We start from the raw sequence: 20202 nt of genomic DNA on the forward strand, positions 1-20202 counted from the left end.
GAAAGTATAATTAAATTCTTACAACCTTTATTTGACCAGGTGGGTCAGCGAAGAACAAACTCTTATTTACAGTGATGGCCTGGCAGAAGCTCCGGCAAAGTCAACAGAAATGCAGCAGAGCAGCAGGGAGGGACAACTTTCCCTGTGATCAAATTTAATACAAAACAGAGTGGAGGCGCTCAGCCGCGCAATGTGCCTCCCATCTTTCACCACAATCACGCTGCGTACACAGGTGAAAAAAATAATCTGGAGCTGGCTGCTGGGTGGATTTGCTCAGAAATATTGGGCCATTTCAATCAAAAATTGTCTGCAAGTCATCTCTGGGAGGAAATCTGGCAGCAGAAGCAGAGAGGCAGAGAGAGAGAGAGAGAGAGAGAGAGAGAGAGAAAGGAATGACAATCTCAAATGTAACTTTCCATCTCTGAGCTTCTGGTGTTAAGGGAAATCAAAAGCAATGCTGCATCCAAAAAGAAGAGGGATGGAAAGTTAGTCAGTAGTTTCCCAGAAGACATCTAGTTTTACACGTGAGCGGGCCATTATACCAATTTGTGTCTCCTCCATTAAGAGGAGCAGGACACACAATAATCATATAAATATGGGGATGATGGCACGCACTTTATTGATAGTGCTGCATTCGTTTGTGCACACAAAAAGAAACAGTTGCGTAACGAATGGAAACCTGTGCACACCTGGCCAATTGCTGAAAGGTACACACAATTTTAAGACACGCCGCCCTTCAAATTCAGAAATCAGAAATGATTGAGGGACGTGGTTTCAGGCGTTTTTATCAAATTGTTGTCTCGGATTAGGATTAAAACTTTAAATGCCTGCAATACAAAATTGAGGTGTGGGGTTTAATAGAAGTCTGCGTTTGGGAGGGAATTGAATTGCTTTATTGTAGTGTTTGAATCTAGATCTACTACAAGCTGTTCTGAATTTGACTATTCTTTTTTGTTTTTTAAATTCCTTACTTGTGAGACCCCCAACTTTATGGAAGTGCAACAGCTGGTTTACATCTTTAAGATTACACATCTGATGCAGGATCACTCTTCTGTTCTGCTTACTGCTACCGACACAGTGAAACCACTTCTTATCCTGTTTCTCCCTCCCTGCCCCCCCTTTGCTTGCTAACACAAATGTACCTGTCCCACTGGTTGACCCCCACCCATCACCACCATCCACCCACCTACACACTCCACACTTGAATGCACACAGGAATGCGAGGGGGAATGACACAATCCGCTAAATGCTAAAACCTGGGCGGCCCCGTCGGCTCCCTGCTCAAACAGCAGGCCTAATGAATGGCCATTCAGATATGCAGACAAAGGCCGAGGCTAGGTTTCTACTATACGGTGGGGTCAGGGGTCACGCAAAGCACTGACAGAAGTAGAAACCAGAGATGAATGCCTGTCCCTCTCTTTCAAACAATGAATCACTCTGACACAGGGATTCATGCACACCACAACACACTGTGTGGGGTTTAAAAGATAAATAAAAAGTTATTCATGGTTATTTATCTCCACTACATGGAAGCTCCACTGGCGCAGGTCTGTACTTTGTGGGCCACAAGAGAGCAGTAGAACAAGAGGAATGAGTCAGTAACACAGAGATAATCAAAGAACATTAATCAATGAAGCTAAACACTTCTTGAAGCCCTGACAGCTTCGCCTGGTTATGGTAGCTTTTGGAGATAGGAGCAGAGAGAAGGAAAAAAAAAAAAAGTGTGTGCGAGAGTTTAGTTTAAGCTTATGCTGCGCTCTAAGCTTCTCTCAGCCTGAGGCACGGGAGAAGAAAAGAACATCTCTTCATGATTAAAAGGGCTGAGGACCAGGAAGAGAAACATGGGAGAGGACAAGATTCCAGCCCTCGAGGGGTGAAGTCTCTCCAGAGAGACAGAAGGCAAAGAGGAAAGGCGAAGCTGGGAAATGTCGGGGGGAGTGAGACTCAAACTCTCTCAGTCTCCTGTTTGTCTCATTATTAAAAAAACGGAGCGATGGGATAGATGAGAGGGATGTTTGCAACAAGAGCCACAAAGGAGACATAAAAACGCACCCTATTAGAGATTTTACTCGCACATTTCTGCTGTGAGCGTAGAACCAGTTCAGAAGAGACATTATCTAACCAAAGATGAAAACGGGAAAACCAAGAACAATTTATTTATTTAACATCTGTGAGAACTGAAATAAAATGCGTTACAGCATCAAAAGGAACAAAGCGAATCCAGAGGCATCAGTGTGTGTTTATGGCAAATTTGGCTTTGCTTTGTATTTGGGACAAAAGTCACTGGGGTTACTGGGACAGATCGTCCTGTCATCAGGTAAATGATATGGATTTTCACTTTCAGGTCAGAGAGGATCTTCCTTTGACGTCCAAACAATGACGTCCACGTATATTTGTTGTAGCTGTCACGCTCCGCCTGAGGTGATAATGACTTCGGCAGACATGTTGATAAGCAGAAAAATGAGTCGGTGATAGTAAACACTGGTGTGTATCTTTATTATGAATACTGAATACAGATTAGCCTACACACAGGACAGTAATCAAAACATACTTTATCTATTCATTGTTTCAAAGTAGATGTCATTGAGATCTTCAATATGAAGACCACATTGCTCATAATCCTTAAAGGAATCTCTGACTCTTTCCCGACAATACCAGTGTTTTTGATTAGAGGCCCATTACATACATTTATGTTAATTAAAAAGATTTGATAATTTTAAAGTTTCGAATACACTTTTTCAAGTGTTACTCAGAGTGTGGTCATTACTACCACCCACATTTTTGTGTGAATCAATCTGACTTAGATTTATGTTAATCATCACAATTGAACGGATTTTGAATGTGTGTAAAATGCACTTAAAGCCTCTTAAAACCCTGGATAATCGACGCATGTGATAAAATAGCCATGTTAAAGTCCAAGTAAGAGGAAAAACCCAACTGCCAATTGAAAAATCATATAGGTGCTCAATGGCACTAAGGTAAAAAATATTTAGTAAAAGCAATCATAGCATTTTGTATTAAACATAGTTATTTGAGTATGTTTTAGCAGCTGTTTAAACTTCATTTTCATGATTAACTGCAGGAAAATGATGTATGCCTTGCCAAAAATGACTGGTATTATCCTTCGAGATCTCTTTGAGCAATACTTTGACATTTTGAACTCCAGTCTGTTATTCCTCTTCAAGGACTTTGAATAATATGAGGGGGGCTGCTGTGCTAATCAAACAGCAGCTCAACAGTGTTGTTAGCACTCCAATCAGAAACCAATGGATACCGCGGTCACAAGCTAGCATGTTAGCTTGTAATATGTATTGTTTTCTAAGCTAAATGTTAAACATTTCTTATTGCTTTGGGGCAAAACACAAACCCTTTGCTGACCACACAACCAGCATCTGATGAAAGAAAGTAATACACTAGACTTAATATATGAGGGGGGCTGCTGTGCTAAACAAACAGCAGCTCAACAGTGTTGTTAGCATTCCACCCTGAAACCAATGGATACTGCTGACTGCAAGCTAACATGTTAGCTTAGCTGGTGGCTGTACATTGTGTTAAATGTTAAGAATTTCAAGAAATGAATTTTGTATAGCTTTGAGGCAAAGGCAGAAACAATTTGCCGACTACACAACCAGCATGAAGCACTGAACTTCAAAATGTCAAAGTAACCCTTTGAGGTACATTTTAATGAGAGAAAAATCACCCAAGAGAGATTTCTGCATTATAAAATTGGCATTTAAGTCCACAAAGACGACTGAATGGCACTGGAAGATGGATAATACAGAATAAGAGAATTAAAAATGCATCATTTATATCAAGAAAAACAAGTTTGAGGCCAGACTGCTTCATTGGTAAATTTCTAAAAAGAAAACCCAATTCTACAGTGTTCTCTGGTCTCTGAGTCCACTTGGTCCTTGTTCAGTCAGTCTTCAGACTACAATAAAACCGAGCTGCCAGCGGAAACACAGGCAGTAGAAATAACCAACCACTCCGAGAAAAACACATGGAGCTACTGATGATTACAATTCACTCTGAAATGACAAAAGTGCTGATATGTCTCTGCGTCTCTCTTCTCACATGCTGTGGAGCCGATGAAGAAAGAGACTGAAGAAGATGAAAGAAGTGTGATTAGGACGAACGAGCAGCGCTCTCCAAAGTTTTGCATTACACATCACACCTGAGTAAAGAGGAGGTAATGTTGAAATCAAACAGAAACAAAGAAGTAAAATCCAACTGTTAAAATGTTCAGTCTCAGTGTGAAAATTCTTTCATGTAGTGATGTAATCCAGATGGATTAAATGCAAGACACCCAAGGTGTAAGCAGTTCTCATTCATAATTACAACAATATGAAAACTGATGACCCTTGAATTGTCACTGGCATTTCTTTTTGTCTCCTCAGGTGAAGTGTCTTTTTTACTGGGACAACAAACCAGTCCACTGCCAGTTTTCCAAAATGACATGATTCAACAGAAACTTTGTAAATCCTGATCAGTCTCCCCTCTTGGTTCAGCACATTTACTGGGTCCTTATTTCAGGTAGATACAAAAACACTGACCACAAACTTTAAAAAAAACGTCAACTTGGTCACTGTGGATGTCAGGGACATGCCTCGGTCTGGACAACTCTCTCTTTCTGATGTGAAAGTCATCTTAAATCGTTCATTTTTCGAAGAATTTTTTGGTCATGAGTAAATTCTGCCGATTTCCCTTGGAGTCCGTGTTCAAAAGTGGGTCAAATGAGAGAATCCAGAGTGCTCTAAGTGCATGGCTGCACCAGTGTGCCGGCGTTCAAGTCCTGGCTGCGAGACGAGGTGAGCTAGAAGGTCACAGTCGCAGTGCTCTTGTTCCGAAAGGTCATCGTCTGGATGCTGGAAAGGATTTTCCTCTGGTGCCCAGCCAAAGTCACTCCCATGTGCAGCAGATCCCTGAACACAGACGAGAAAAATCACTAATTAGGCAGGACAAACACAAAGAAAATGAAAATATATAATTGGATGGACTTTAACATATTATTTCAGTCATTGCATTTTGCTGTCTGGGCTTTCAGTGTCTTAAATTCAAATAAAAAAATGCACCTCAGGAGACTGTGGTTGGGACGTGTTTAAAACTGTAACTACTGAAAGCTACAAGGCTAACTCTTAGACCTTGTGCTATGGAAGAAAAGTGAACATTTTGCTTTGGAAATAAGTATCAGTGTAGATAAGAAAACTGGAACTGACTGTGTGGTGATCTGGTTCAGCTGGTCCACTGAGTTGAAGCCGGCCTGCAAGAAGCTGTCTTCGTAGCGCTCCATCTTGATGGCCCTGAGCCATTCCCCCACCGAGGCACATGACGAGAGGGCTAAAGGTGCGCGCTGGTCCAGCAGGGGGTAAGACGGCCTGCAGGACAGAGTGGAGAAACAATGGGAGAACTTAATCACACTGTCACCAAAACAACCGTGAGGAGCTTATAAATATCCAGCAGCAACATTCCAGTCGACAAGCAAAGGTATAATCTGAGGCTGAGTGACTGACAGGGACAAACAATGGGATTTGTCAGGGGTGGAGCGTCCTCTCCTGTATGCGACCAGCTGACAGGCAGAATGTGGAGGAAGGGAAATGGGCACAGCAAGTGGCTGACAGGTCACAGCAGGACGTTAAAGTGGTACATAAGATTGGGCAGTAGGAGGGTAATGTGTGTCCTGTGACTGCAACAATTCTAAATGGACACTAAAGAAAGGGACATCATGAAATGACTGGCATGCGTCCTTCCTTTTCTCTGTTCTTTCTCCAGCTGTATATGCGCGGCCACTGTGACCTTATCAGGCAGGTTTACTCTGTCAATCACCAAAAAAAACCTGCTGCACTCACCCTGCTCCTTCTTGGGCCACTATTTTCAGTGATGCAGGGTTACGGATGAGCTTATCGAGAGCACTGACGAGGTCCGAGAAGCGAGGGCGCGCCGAGCGGTCCTTCTGCCAGCAGTCCAGCATCAGCTGGTGCAGATGGGTCGGGCAGTCAGGGGGTGGTGGCAGCCGGTAGTCCTGCTCTATGGCATTGATGACCTGATAGGGAGAGAATGATCACTATTCAAACCATGTATTAACTTTTAATTTCGATAAACTTCAAGCTGCTTGGAGGATATGAACAGTAAAAAATAAATAAATACAGCAGAGTAAAATTTGCCCTTTATGACAGTGTTGTTTGGCAATCTCATGGTTAGGCTACTGCCAAAACACTTAATTGATTATTTCAGAATGCAAATGTTAAATGTTGTTTTGCAGAAGCTCAACTTTGTGCTGTGCCTCAGAAAAACCTTCATAATATTTGTCAAGAATGGCCCTAGACTTACATCCTGGTTGCTCATGTCCCAATACGGTCTCTCTCCGAAAGACATGACCTCCCACATCACAATGCCATAGCTCCAGACATCTGAAGCTGAAGTAAACTTTCTGAAGGCAATCGCCTCTGGTGCTGTCCAGCGTATTGGGATCTTACCTCCCTGCACAGAAGAGAAAACATTCAGCACTGCAAACTTCAAATGAGCATGGTCAGACAGGGCTCTGACAAGGAAAGAATAAATCTCTCTCTCTCTCTCAATATCTATATATATATATAGAGATATAGATATCTATATCTATATATATAGATATATATATATATATATATATATATATATATATATATATATATATAGATATATATCTATATAGATATCTATACATCTATAATATATATATCTATCTATCTATCTATCTATCTATCTATCTATCTATCTATCTATCTATCTATATATATATATATATATATATATATATAGATATAGATCTATATCTATACCTACATCTACATATCTATATATCTATTTAGACATATATTTGTATTGTACAGAGATTCATTTGAAAGTGTTTGTTAGCATCATCTGAAGAGTGTCATCTCACCAGTGAGCTGGTATAAGTCGGGTCAGAAGAGTTCTCCTGCAGGAAGCGCGACAAGCCGAAGTCGGACACCTTGCACACAAGGTTGCTGTTGATCAGGATGTTGCGGGCGGCCAGGTCTCGGTGGACGTAGCTCATCTCTGCCAGGTACTTCATGCCAGAGGCGATGCCACGCAGCATCCCCACCAGCTGGATGGGAGTGAACTGGCTGTCATTCAGCTACGGAGGAGAGGAACAGTTCAGTTGGAGAACCACTGAAGTGGCGATGTGTTTCGGTGTTTTCTGTGCCACACTCACCCGCAGGAACGAGTCCAGAGCTCCGTTCTCCATGAACTCTGTGAGGATCATGACTGGACAGCTGGCTGTGATGATCCCCTCCAGGTGGATGATGTTGGGGTGCTGGAACTGACCCATGATGGACGCTTCAGAAAGGAAGTCCCGCCTCTGCTTGTCAGTGAAGCCTCCCTTGAGTGTCTTAATGGCTACGTAGTTTTCTTTTTTCCCTGGGACCTTCAGTCGCCCTCGACACACCTCCCCAAACTCTCCTGCAGCACACAAACACAGAAACACACACGTTTCCACCACATTAGGAGGAGGACAGTTTCTACAAACCTACAGTCCGCCTGAAGCTAGCGGTGCACTTTAGTTTGAATAAGGGCTGGAAACATATTTATCAGTTAATTGCTTTATTTACACGCAGTATTGAATTTTGTCTGATAAAGAATTATAAGGGCAATTGTTTTGAATGTCACAGAACCAATTTAGCTTAGTAAATTAAATACATATTCTAATAATGTTTTGTTGAAAGACGACAATCTCTAAGGCTAAAAAAAAGTCCAGAGGGTCCACAGAGGGAGTTGGTACAAGAACGTTTGTGAATAATGGGAAAAGCATAAAGCTGGGGCTTACCAGCGCCGATAACCTCCTCGATCTTGACAAAGGAAACATCAATTTCCTTGGCAAATTCTCGCACGGCCTCATTAGGGTCCTCATAGGTGAAGGGGTCGATATAAACCTTGACCCCTGCAAAAATAAAGACAAACAGAGTCGTGGGAAAGGAAAAGAAGAAATGTTAGAGTTCTATGAGGGGCAATGATCCCTGTGACATTAAAAGAAAATGTCTTGACTTGAGCATGTTATGAATCACAGCTCAGGTTTAGTGTGCACGTCCTTCATCTGTTACCTTGGCCAACAAGGTACTGGCTGTTTTTGTCGCTCAGCTCTGGATCCTTTACTCGGCTGTGTCTGCTGCAGGTAGAGAGAGATCGGGATAAATAAAATAAAGATTAGGATTGGCAGCGCAGATATCTGAAGAATGAGAATAAGACTTTTTTTGGCAGGCGCTCTTAGTGCTTTATCAGCCCAGTGTTATGCAAATCACGGGTCTTACAGTGTGCTGTGTATCTGTGACTAAAATACAAAGTCTAAAAAAGGAGAAATGAGCCAAAACATATTCACACATTGTATGATTTTTTTTTTTTTTTATGATAAAGATGCTGTTGAAAATCTAGGATGCTCGCGAGCATTGTAAAATATGATATATTTTTAAAATCCCCTTAGGAAATATTCTGCTATCTTGGCCCCACTCACTAAGAGGTCAGAGGTAAGATCACCAATAACCAAAACTCTGCTTTTTCCAAGAACACCTCCGTTTTTGTTTTGTTTTTTGACACAAAATCTTAATGAGAAAAACAATCCTCAATCAATTAACTGCAATCTCAATGCACAACACACGATGGCTTGTTGTAACGGTGAACAAACCGTTATGGTTTTAACTCTCGTCCCTGTAAAACAACCCTGTAGCTACTGGATCCCTGCCTTCCTCCATTTCTCTCATGCTCCCACCTCATAAGCCTAAAATAGCAATAATGTGCACCACCCTCGGTTAGTGGCAGATCTGGGCCTCAGCCACTGGTTTGTGTGTGTGTAAGTGTGTGTGTGTGTGTGTGTGTCACAAGGTCATAGCCATTGTTCTCCTGTCCTGTGGAAACAGGGTTGGGACGCCTGCATCCTGTCTGTCCCTGCCCTCTACCTCTACCGTCATTTCTCTCTCTTTAAATCTCACACACACACCACACACACACACACACACACACACACACACACACACACACACACACACACACACACACACACACACACACACACACACACACACACACACACACACACCACACACACACACACACACACACACACACACACACACACACACACACACACACACTTTCTCCCTCTGATGGCATCCAACATTATTTACTCAAACAGTGAAGCCTAAGGAAAATGTTCTAATGAGCGGGATAACTTTTGGCAGTGTAAGCAAAAGACATCATGAGCATTGCTTTGTGTTTGAACCGCCTGACACAGATAAAAACGGTGTGTAAACCCACTGTTGATAAGATATGATTTCTATAAACAAAAGAACAAAGTGGTGCAAAGCCGTAAAAATTAGGGTCACGGTAGTTATTGCTTTTCGATTTCCCCCTATGTCCTGTTTTATTGTTACTCTTTCCCTTCAAAATCTGTCTTTTTCTCTGCTTTCCTTTTATACCCTTTTTTTCCCTCGTTCTCACCGTATGCAGTAGGCGGCCACTAAGACGAACGTGACAAGCAGCAACATCCCCACGGCGATAAGGATGCCAGGTACTAAGAACTGGGCGGCAGAGTCTTGACCTGAGATAGGGGACAGAATACAGAGCGTTAGAGTAATGTAATGACAGAGATTTCACGGCAGGAGCTTTATTTTGGTAAGAGCGGGGGGAAAGAAATATGAGAAGGGAAGAAAGAACATGAGAGGAATTTAGAATATTAAAAAGGCTCAATACAAGGACATCAACTGAATAGAAGGACAAAGGCAGAACATTCATTCAACAGAAAAATTGTGCAGGGACTGAAAAGAATCTTAAAAACCTTCCCAAAGGAAAATGAAAAAAAAAATAATGTGTGAAAGAATAATGCGTGTGAAACTCCCTCTTCAAGAGCAAACTCACCGTCAGGCAGCGTGCGGAACATGGCCACGGGACTGAAGCTGCCATAACCGGCCATGGTGCGTGCTCGAACCTGCACCTCGTACTGAGTGGCCCTGCGGAGGTCCGTCAGCACCGCCTGGTTTCTGTTGCTCTCCGTGTAGTGGCACTGATCTTCGCTGCGTCGCTCCTACCGTGTAAAAAAAAAAGAAACAGAGTTAGCTGGACTGGAAGTGAGCATGAAAAAAAGGAATATGAGAGGAAAAGCCAAAGTAGAAAAAAGAAAAGGATGCACAAAAAGCCATCATTGTTGAATGTTAGTTTAAGTCAAATTGACTCAATCCAATTACGATACATGAAAACACAATTACGCAAACTTAATTAGAAGCATGTTATCTAATAATTATGTTAGAGGGGAAGATGTGTTTAGAGATTTTTATCGTTCACACAAAAGCGTCTCATGTCTCAGTTGTGTGTTGGCGTCTCTGAGTCAGGTTTGTGTTGTGTGTTTTGGTCAGAGAAAAACACAAACCCCACCATAGAAATGTCAAGTACACACCCATGTGTAGCATATACTGCCTTTAAAAGTCGTCACATGCAACACTGAAACAAAGTCTTGTGCGTAAAAGCAACCGGCTACAAGTCATTTTGAATGGAAGCTGTTAAAGCTGCTCTCCGATGATGCAGTGAAGCAACAACCAATCATATGTTTTTGTTTCACAAAACGCTGTTGGCCAGTTCCCAGTGCTGTTAAACCACATAACTACGTCAACGAGTGCTTCAACAGGCGACGATGTAGCTTGGGCGTTTTGTTGCTTTAAGTGTGAACTTAGCTTAAATCTCAGAAATCAGATGTTCATGTTTTAAGCTGTTGTATCGCAATGTATCATTTCACACGGTCAAATATCTGAGGTGCTGTTTGGTTAGACAATATAGACAATCTGGGCTTCAGTTCACTTTGTACTATGTGAGGAAATCCATATTAGCCACCTACTAACCTGTATACATTTCTTTGCAAAACATTGTGAGTTTTCTAATCCTGAGCTGCAGTACAACTGAAAATAAAATCATAAAAACCTGAATAGTATGTGACCTTTAAAGCCAGACAGTTAAGAGATGTCGTCAGCGGGGCTCTCACCTTCTCACAGTAGCGCAGCTGATACTGCAGGATGGTGTAGTGAGGCTGAACTGGTACTGACCAGTGCAGAGTCAGACTGCTCTCTGTGGAGTCACTCTTCCGAATCACAGACACCAGCGACGGCACTGCACAGATGGCAGAAGAATTATAAATACCACATGTACTTCTGAACGTTTATACGCCTCTACCTCGTCCCCCTCCGCCTCTCTCACTCTCTTACCGTCATGGCTCGTGGTGATGTTGACACTTTCGCTGGCAGGCTCCTTGCCGCTAACCTGAGACACCCCGTTGAGCGTCTGGATTGTGAAGGCGTACGTGGTTTGAGGCAGCAGGCCCCACACCTCCACCCTGCGGCCCGGCAGGCCGAGCGAAGCTGGCCGGTAGCTGACGCTGTCCCCGCAGGAGAGGCACGGCCCCTTAGGTGACCTGCACACGGAGCACCTGACGGCGTAGCTCAGGTCCGTTCTGCCGCCGTTGTCCAGAGGTTCGTTCCACGCCAGACTGAGCGTGGTGTCGTTGATCTGGGTGGTGATGCTGCGCGGAGCCGAGGGAGGTCCTACAGTGATAAAAACAAAATGGCAAAGTTAAAACAGATTTGGCATTCTTTATATTTTGACTTCTGGAAACTCAGCAGAATAATTGTCTATGAAGCTCCTGACAGACACATTACACAAATTGACGTCTTTATACTTTCTGTCCTCATTATCAAACGAGGAACATCATGTTCATGAGTGAGCTTTGGATGTGCAGGTAGGTGAATTTGTTTTGTTGTTTTGGATGTTTCCTTATTTCCCAGAATTTTTTTAATATTTTTTCTGAAGTAATCAAATATGCAAATCTCCTACAAATGTCAATCTATTTCTTTAAATGTACTTTTCCCTTGTCTGAACCTGGTCTTTTCTACCAAATACCCTCAGAAGTCATCCACCAAATATTTGTCACATTATTGGCATCACATTTTAATATATAGGCATCTCGTAGCCCTGATGCGATCATGATGCGTAAAATGTCTCTATCAAATCAAATCTTAATCGCTTCCGTTTCATTTTACCGCTGCTTTACCTTTCCATGAACCTACACAGACCATTTGTCTATGCTTTTTGTTTTTTACGTATGCGTTGGGAGACATTTTATTTCCATCTGCACATGTAGTCACGAAGCAGAACAATGCTCCTGCAGTGCCTCGACGTCACAGCGGGAGCATATGTGTTGCAGAATTTAACTGGTGCAATTAGGTTTGTCTAAAACTGGATGATAATGATCACCGTCTGAAAATTGTAAGAAGATAGCTATTGCCTCCAGCCAAGCATAACTAAACAGTAATACCACTCAGCCACCGTGGATGAGTTCCTGCCAGGGAGACAGAGCTTTGTCACCGAGCCTGCAGCTAACTTAAGTGCTAATAGTGTTCTCGCTGGAAACCCAAGTGGGGCGGCATCATAGACGTTCTGGGTGCGAATAAATTCTGAATTCAGTTTGGGAATGGGGGATTTTTTTAGAGGCGATGCATTTTATGACTAAACAAATCAAAATCGGCATTATAAAAATCACCAGGGCTTTCACAGTAATGTAAAACACTTATTTTCAGGGGAAGAGGTCAGTTGTCACGTCTGTTTTTTTGCAATTTTGCATACAAATTGAAAATATAGGTGATATGCAGAATTGCACAGGCAATCCAGTATTATAACAGAATATTTAATAGGAATGGCCTAATTAAGTGATTAAAAATTAAGATAAAGCCTTTGTAATTAAAGTTATCAGTAAGGATAAAATTGGATGTAAATTCTGGTTAGCATTGATATCACACCTGCAGAGAACAAGAAACGTCCAACATCCCCGTCGTGTTCCACTTTGTTTCACATCCTCTTTATTACCAATTTCCAAAAGAGGTGCACCTAATTACAAAGTCCCTCCCATTCACACATCTAAGATGCGGCTTGAATTGAAATTCCTGAATCTGCATGGAGGTGTCACTTAAGACCATCAATGCCTTCTCAACTTTGGAGTGGACTCCCTGCCCCCCAACCACCTGTCACAAAAGACATGCATCTCAATGCCCTAGCAGCGGGACAAAAGATATAAAGCAGATCAGAAGAGTTTGGCTAAATAACACCAGGGGGGAGAGAAAAACAGCACCAGAGACGTAAAAAGAACAAAGTGAAGAAGAGCAGGGCAAAGCAGAGAGGTGAAACAAACCAGATGCTTGTGTTGCTCAGCACCTCCACATGAGCGCGTGGACTCGTGCATAAATACGGTTTCCTGTATACTCACTAGTGCACGGGGCGTTTGGAGAGTCCGACTCTGCACGTAAGTATCCAGAGCGACACGCACACACTGACGCTCCTCCGGTGGTGGCGTGGCTGAATCCTGGACATCCTGTGCACTGTCCGTCTGAGGCCGACTTGAAGTGACCAACGGGACAACCTGGGGGGGGACGACGACAAATGAGGGTTTAACGATGGTGACTTTTGATTCAGGACATGACCGGCACAACATTGCACACAATCTTCAAACCCACTGTGTCCCAGACAGTCCTGGGTCAAACTGAATTTGCAAACACATGGCTGTTGATGTTTTTTACTACTTGGGTGCCAGATGGTTGCAGATTGACAGACAGAACAATGTGATGAGGGCTATAAACTGAGGACAATCGCAGTAATGAAGCTGATTGTTACAGACAGTTTAGTGTATAAACCTGTCTGACTTTGACGTGCTGCTTATCGTTGACTTTACCTGACTATATAACAATAACGACACCAAACATGTGGCTCCACTTATTGATCCGAACATTATCCCCTCTCTGCACTCTCCTCACTTAAACCCAACACAGCAGTGAGGCATTCAAGTAAAGAAACAGAGAAATGAGTCTGAACTAGATTAATTGATCAATCAGTTAGTTGACAGACACCATTAACAAACGCCTGGTTTAAGCTCCTCAAACGTGAGGAGTTACTGCTTCCCTCTGTTTTATAACACTGTAAATGTGTCGCTTTCTAGCATTTAATAGACTATGAGTTGCAGTCCCAGTCACCCTGAACGCCTTCTCCTCTCGGCTTCACATGAACACTTCTCCTACATGTGAATGGGTAACGATCGGTCACCTCGTAACGCCACAGTGAGTCACCAAAAGCAGCGTGTCTACAATAACTGTTCAGTGTGGCGGTTGAAATGCCGCGTGAGAGGAATGAAGCAATAATAAAAAAACATTCACACCGAGTGGAGCATTGTTTAAGGGTCAACACACTCTCACACAGATTCTTTCCTACTGACTTTTAGCCTGCGAGAATTTTTCCCACATGTGAAAACTGGAGGCTGATGCATGTCTCATCTGCTAAAAGTTGTAAATACATACTTTATAAGTCAGACGCAGGCAACTGTCACAGGACAGGATTATCAAACTAACCTGGGTGCTTCCGAGCTTTTAGTTCATAGAAGATTTCACATAATTGACACTTCCTTGTTTACACCAACAGCCTGTTACTATTGTTCACTAAACAGTGATTTTCAATGAATTCAGCTGTCAGAACGTTAAACCCTATCTGGAATAAACAAAGATCTCTAAATAATATTCTTTTCTAATTTGGCTTTGATCGTTTCAAATATGAAGATTTGTACTCATCATTTCTAGAGTTTGACGACAGGACGGTGCTTAGTTTTTGTCATAAATTCAAATCTATTTAGGAATATTCAAAGCCTGTTCTTCCACCCTTTTGCATTATATAACATTGTTAAGCTACATTATACTAGCACAGCTCCTCCCCTGTATCAGTATTTATAGCCTGCTCGAGCTTTACTTCAAAGACTTGTTTAAATATTCTAATCAAGCTCCTCTATAACACTCACTCGACAGCATTCACAAGTTTTACGTTAAAGGGTTGTGCGTTTGACCCAGAAAATATATTTATTGTCTGTGGCAGATTACAGCTAAAGTAATTTAATGCTAAACGTAGACATCAATTTTATTTCTGGTGACCGGCCTATGAAGCAAATTAACAGTTCAATCTTGCTATAAAGGCAATTTCCCTTTATGGTCTGGTGAGTGTTTTTTCCTCTGGGCTCTCTTCAGTGACAGAACGCTTGAAATACCAGCGTTGCTTCACCAGAAGCAAAATGTCGGAAACATTTTTTTTTGTTATGAAAAATCATTATACCTCCCACGGAGATCAAACTGAATCCAACCTTCAACAATACAGTTTCTTGAGAGAAAATGTAGCATTTTCTTTCTCATTTCTCTGTGGTTTCAGCGCTCAACATTTATCCATGTTGGTGTGATGCAGAGTGTGTGTGTGTGTGTGTGTGTGTGTGTGTGTGTGTGTGTGTGTGTGTGTGTGTGTGTGTGTGTGTGTGTGTGTGTGTGTGTGTGTGTGTGTGTTCATGCACGAGGCTTGTTAATTGGACTCATTAGACAGAGCTGCTGCACAGCTCCTGAGAGAATCATCTTGCTTCTTCCTCTCTTTTTTTTTTGCCCTGCTTTGCTTTGATGTTCTCAAAGTGATATGATCTTTACCCCGAGCGCCCTCGCCCCCCCCCCCCCCCCTCCCCCTCCTCGCACTCCCGCTCCCGGTCCCCTCACCAGTCCCCCGAGTGCTCCCTCTAACTTAGCTGAACTCTTGAGTTGTCGCAGCAGCAGGCCTCTGACCCTGCTCTTCCTGTCGGAGATAAGTGCTGCTCCACCTGACCTCTCTCTGTCCATTCCGTGATGCAGCAGCTCCCCCCTCATTAACTTCCCCCATCTCTCGTTTTCTCTGCTCCAGTGTTTTTCCGATCCTCGGTGAACCCCACCCTCATCTCACCCATTGTTTTCTTGTTTAGTCTGCCTGCTCTGCTGCCTGTGCAAGGTGTAGTCCATAAACACACTTGTGTATGTGTGCCTCCGTCTCACCTGTGCATCTAGTGTGTCCTTCAGAGGACTCAAATCCCGGTTGACAGGCGCAGGAGGTTGTCGGCTGGCCCACCCACTGGCCGTCCTCCCCGCAGAAGAGTTTCGGCGGCCGAGGTCGAGGCCCCTGCTGGGCGGCGTTCTCCACGCACACACCCTGCGCCTCCTGCACCAGAGTGCGGGGCACCGTCTCGGAGAAGGAGGAAAGAGCACTGACCAGTGGGGGACACTTTTTGAAGAACACCCTGACGGACAGCAGGGCCATGCTGGCGCCCTGAGCCTGAAAGGCCAAGTAGAAGCCTCTCTTTGACAGTGGGCCGAATCTTAAGGTCTTCACATTGAATTTCCGCTCCCCACCCTTCCTCAGCAGAAAGTCTGCAGCCACCGTGTCCACCTAGGATAGGAAGAAAGAGAAAGGATCTTATGTAATGGCCCGGTTCCAACAAACAGGGTTTTAAAAAGGACAAGGCTGGCGGCTTTGCATGTTTTAGCCATTTCAGCCCATTAAGCAACATCACATATGCTTTACATTATTGAACAAAGCATACCACTGTGATTTTAGATTGATCTCCTACCTTCCTGGCAGCCATTGTTTCCCATTTGTTACTGTACGCTTTGAACCTCAACTTGCAGGGACTTGAAACTCGCTCGGGATAAATGTAATTTATTACAGCGAAAAAAACTTTTATTTTTCCTGTCAAAGTTACATTATTAAGTGGTAATGAACTCAATGAGCAGTTATTATTTCGAAAAAGCTCTATTTGGCGGTGTGTTCAAGGACATCACACTATCTGATGTTTGATAATGAGATGCCAGGAAGCACTCTGCACATAAGCTATGTGTTCGGAAAATGAAAGCCAGAAGATGAACAATAAGCGAACACGCAGGTTGTGAAACAGATCGAATGCACCAATGAGGAGAGTTTTCAAAACAGTACGTGCTCCCATGTAAAGATTATATCACTTGGACAAAAAAAACGTAAGTGATTAAAGGCCAACTGTTATAAATGCTTTACTAAATCAAGGCTATTTGTCTCTGCACGATGACGACTGTTAAGGAATGAATGAAAGCAAAATGCACATTAGAGGCCAAAAAACATAGCTTAACCCTTTTGTCAGCAGTTAATTAGAGTACAATATACCTACGTCATATATACATAAATCATAAATGTAAAACAACCAGATAAGTCCTTAAATTAAATGTAGTAAAAGTAAATTAAAGTTCTTCTTCTAGTTTTGTCACCAATATTATTAAAGGGAAAGAGTAGAACCTTGATTGTTTAACGAAGAATCTTTGTTAAGTCTCACTTTTTCAATGATTTGTAAATTATGCACTGCTGTTTTTCTGATTGCGTTTGGCGGCTGTGGTTCAGGAGGTAGAGCGGGTCGTCCTTTAATCACAATGTTGGCGGTTTCATCCCCCGCCCAACATGGCAGCTCCATGACCATTGGCGTATGAATGTGTGTAAAAGGGTGAACGAGAGACAATTTGTAAAACCCTGATGTCTACGTTTAACACAAGGTGCTATATAAATGCAGTCCTTTAACTTTTCTCTTGAATGCATTAAAAGGGTTCTTAAACCTACCTTAAAGTTAGGGGATGTGCAAGAGTAAGATATTTTAAATGGTCAAATTTTTAGGCCGAAATCCACAATTTTAGTCCCAGTATGGGTAAAACTGGATTCTACACCTCCCATTATGCAATTGAATTACTTATTTTTGAATTGATCCCTCTTTCCCTGGTTACAAAATGTCTTTTCAACTTCACATCCCCCGTTTGTAAAATAGGTTGCGTCTGTTTCCGTAAACACCATCAGCGACGTATCAGGGTCTAAAAGGGTTCAGAGGGGGAGGTTTCAACCACTGCCCTTTGTACCTCTGACCTGAGCAGCCAGGTCGCATTGAAGTGTCAAGTGTGGACTCGCATACGTATGCAGACACAGCTGAGCTCACATCTGTCGCATCCAATCACAAAAGTGGCATTGAGAACAAAAGTGTAACCACAGCGACAGATTTGAAGCTCAATCAAAGAAACACTGATGATGTCATCCAGGCTATAAGAATGAATAATGAACTATAAATAATTAATTACAGCGATTAGTTGATTAATCAATAGGTCAACTGACATTAATCTGCAACTATTTTCACTGATTTGATCAATTTTCAAGCAAAAAAACATCATCGTTCTTAAATGGACTTAAAGTGTCCCAATTAAGAGCCAATCAAATGTTTTTCTGGTTTTAGAGTGTTAATTAAAAGCATCGCTGTGGGCTCCAAGAAATATTGAAAGCATTTATTTCTAAACCCTTCATTGATTAATAGAGAAAATAAACAGCATTAATCGTTAAAATTAATAGTTTGTTGGAGCCTTATAATTAATTAGGTTTTCAGATGTGAAAAATAAGACATCATAAAGCTGTTCTCACAGGCTCAGTGACACTAACCAGGGCAATTAAACTGATCTTCTTATGTAACATATGGGGAGTAACTCTTTAATGCAGATGTTTAATGTGTTAAAAGTCAACAGAGAGAAAAGTATTCCAATGATAAGATAACAACTAACTGACGTAAACCATTGGAGGGTGCCCGTGTACGTACCTTGGTGTACGGGTTCTCCATCCAGGGCGGGTAGGAGGATGTGGCCTCGTTTGAGTCGGCCTGGTAGTAGTACAGGTTGAAGGTCTCCTTACAGCTGCGGTGGTGGGTGCTGGTGGAGGAACACTCCATCATGGTGAACCGCAGCTCCACGTAAACCTGAGACGCTCCTTGTCGCTGGATGAAGCCGCTGCGAAGCCAGTGGCTGGACGAGCTGTCGCTCTGCCAGATCTGATAGATCCTCACGCTGTTGTTCTCCTCATCCAAACCGCTTACTTCCTCCCACTGAGAGCAGAGAGGAGAACAAAGAGCCGTCAAAGGTTGCAAGTCGAAATGAAATCCGACCCAGAAAGTTTATTTTTAATTCTCCTGGATAGACTTTCATTCGGGTCTTTAAAAAATTCATCACATTAAAAACCCAATTCATCATATTAATGGTGCGACTCTTTGTTGGCCCTCTGCTGTACTGCACCTGTCAGAGGCCCCGAGGGACTGATCCGACCTGCTGTGGATTTAGATGCAGCCCAAATTTGACTCTGAGGTTGTTAAATCATTCCTCCTGCTGAGCTGCAGCCCAGCAAGAGGGAATACAAGTCTCACTTGTCAAACAGAGCACACTGCTGCACACAGCATCCGAGACCGACACACATTTCACCCTTCAAACACACTTTTAGACTAAAATACAAGAATACAGAGGGGGGAAATCACAGATATACCTATGAAGCGAAACAACCTTCCACAGAAATCTACATTTGTTGGGGAGCCAAAATGCAACCGAAAAAAAAAAAGGCTTTAATGTTTGACTTCTCAGTCAACGGCAAACACGTTCACCATCACTACGCTCCCAAGAGTGGGAAACAAGCAAGAAATTAACATACTCAGGGCAGAATTGAGCAGATTTGCTGAACTTGAGGCTCAGAAATTCAGTTATGTAAATATGTAAATCTTCAAAATCCATTTGCAGATGATGTGTTGAGTGAGGCAGAATACTGGTCTGAATGAATTACAGTGCAGCAGAGCACCGAGAGCCGGGTTTGAATCACTCGAAGGGAAGAATTTCCCTTTCAATTCCAAAAAAATAAATACTATGGACCTTGGCAGCATATGTTTCTATGAGCAAAATGTTTTTCTGTGATGAAGATGTAAAAAATATCCCACAAGGCTGGTCTGGATTTTGACACAAATCATTTAGAGAAATTGTTAAAAGTGGGTTTTTGAAAGCAAATCAGAGAGATGTGAAAATACACAGATCCATTACGAGACTGACGTGGTCATATGTTTAACATTCCTTTAAGTTTTAAAGCAAACTGTAGGTCTGAGCGAAGTAAATTAGTTTCATGCAATACACGATATCAGGTTTGATCCTTTGTCATCGCTGTTCACACAAGATTTCAGTCTGTAATTATTATTTTTTACACTGGAGGCTTAAAATTAATTTTAGCTTTATTTTGGTTCTTCGCAAAAAAGTTCATGCAACAACAAACTTTTAACAAATACTTTTGTGTCATATTCCATTAATTCTAAAAATAAATAACCGTATATTATCTGGTTTATATCTGTAATTTTGATGTAGATAGCTGATGGCGTCTTCCTGTCATTCCTGACTAAATCACTCTTCCATCCTCTTTAGTGTTAAAAAAACAAAACACAATATTATTGACAACGTGAAGCTTTTGATAAACGTCTTCAAACGATAACGGTGGTGCAAACTA

General features: G+C 42.4%; 1 protein-coding gene across 1 annotated transcript in view; it reads right to left on the minus strand.

Annotated features, from left to right (window-relative positions):
- Positions 1-2247: 2247 nt before the first annotated feature.
- Positions 2248-20202, minus strand: part of ephb4a (eph receptor B4a) — a 35834-nt gene continuing 17879 nt past the window's right edge. Inside the window, exons 3-17 of the mRNA XM_054625199.1 lie at positions 18494-18775; positions 15900-16290; positions 13289-13441; positions 11238-11573; positions 11018-11142; positions 9904-10069; positions 9487-9586; positions 8097-8161; positions 7823-7936; positions 7211-7458; positions 6917-7132; positions 6328-6477; positions 5847-6040; positions 5217-5375; positions 2248-4922 (exon numbers count right to left, since the gene is read on the minus strand). Of these exons, the coding sequence (XP_054481174.1) occupies positions 4814-4922; positions 5217-5375; positions 5847-6040; positions 6328-6477; positions 6917-7132; positions 7211-7458; positions 7823-7936; positions 8097-8161; positions 9487-9586; positions 9904-10069; positions 11018-11142; positions 11238-11573; positions 13289-13441; positions 15900-16290; positions 18494-18775 (2808 nt within the window). The 3' untranslated portion in view covers positions 2248-4813. The remainder of the gene's footprint in view (positions 4923-5216; positions 5376-5846; positions 6041-6327; positions 6478-6916; positions 7133-7210; positions 7459-7822; positions 7937-8096; positions 8162-9486; positions 9587-9903; positions 10070-11017; positions 11143-11237; positions 11574-13288; positions 13442-15899; positions 16291-18493; positions 18776-20202) is intronic.

The sequence above is a fragment of the Anoplopoma fimbria genome, chromosome 24, assembly GCF_027596085.1.
Source record: "Anoplopoma fimbria isolate UVic2021 breed Golden Eagle Sablefish chromosome 24, Afim_UVic_2022, whole genome shotgun sequence".
In the NCBI taxonomy this organism is placed as follows: Eukaryota; Metazoa; Chordata; class Actinopteri; order Perciformes; family Anoplopomatidae; genus Anoplopoma; species Anoplopoma fimbria.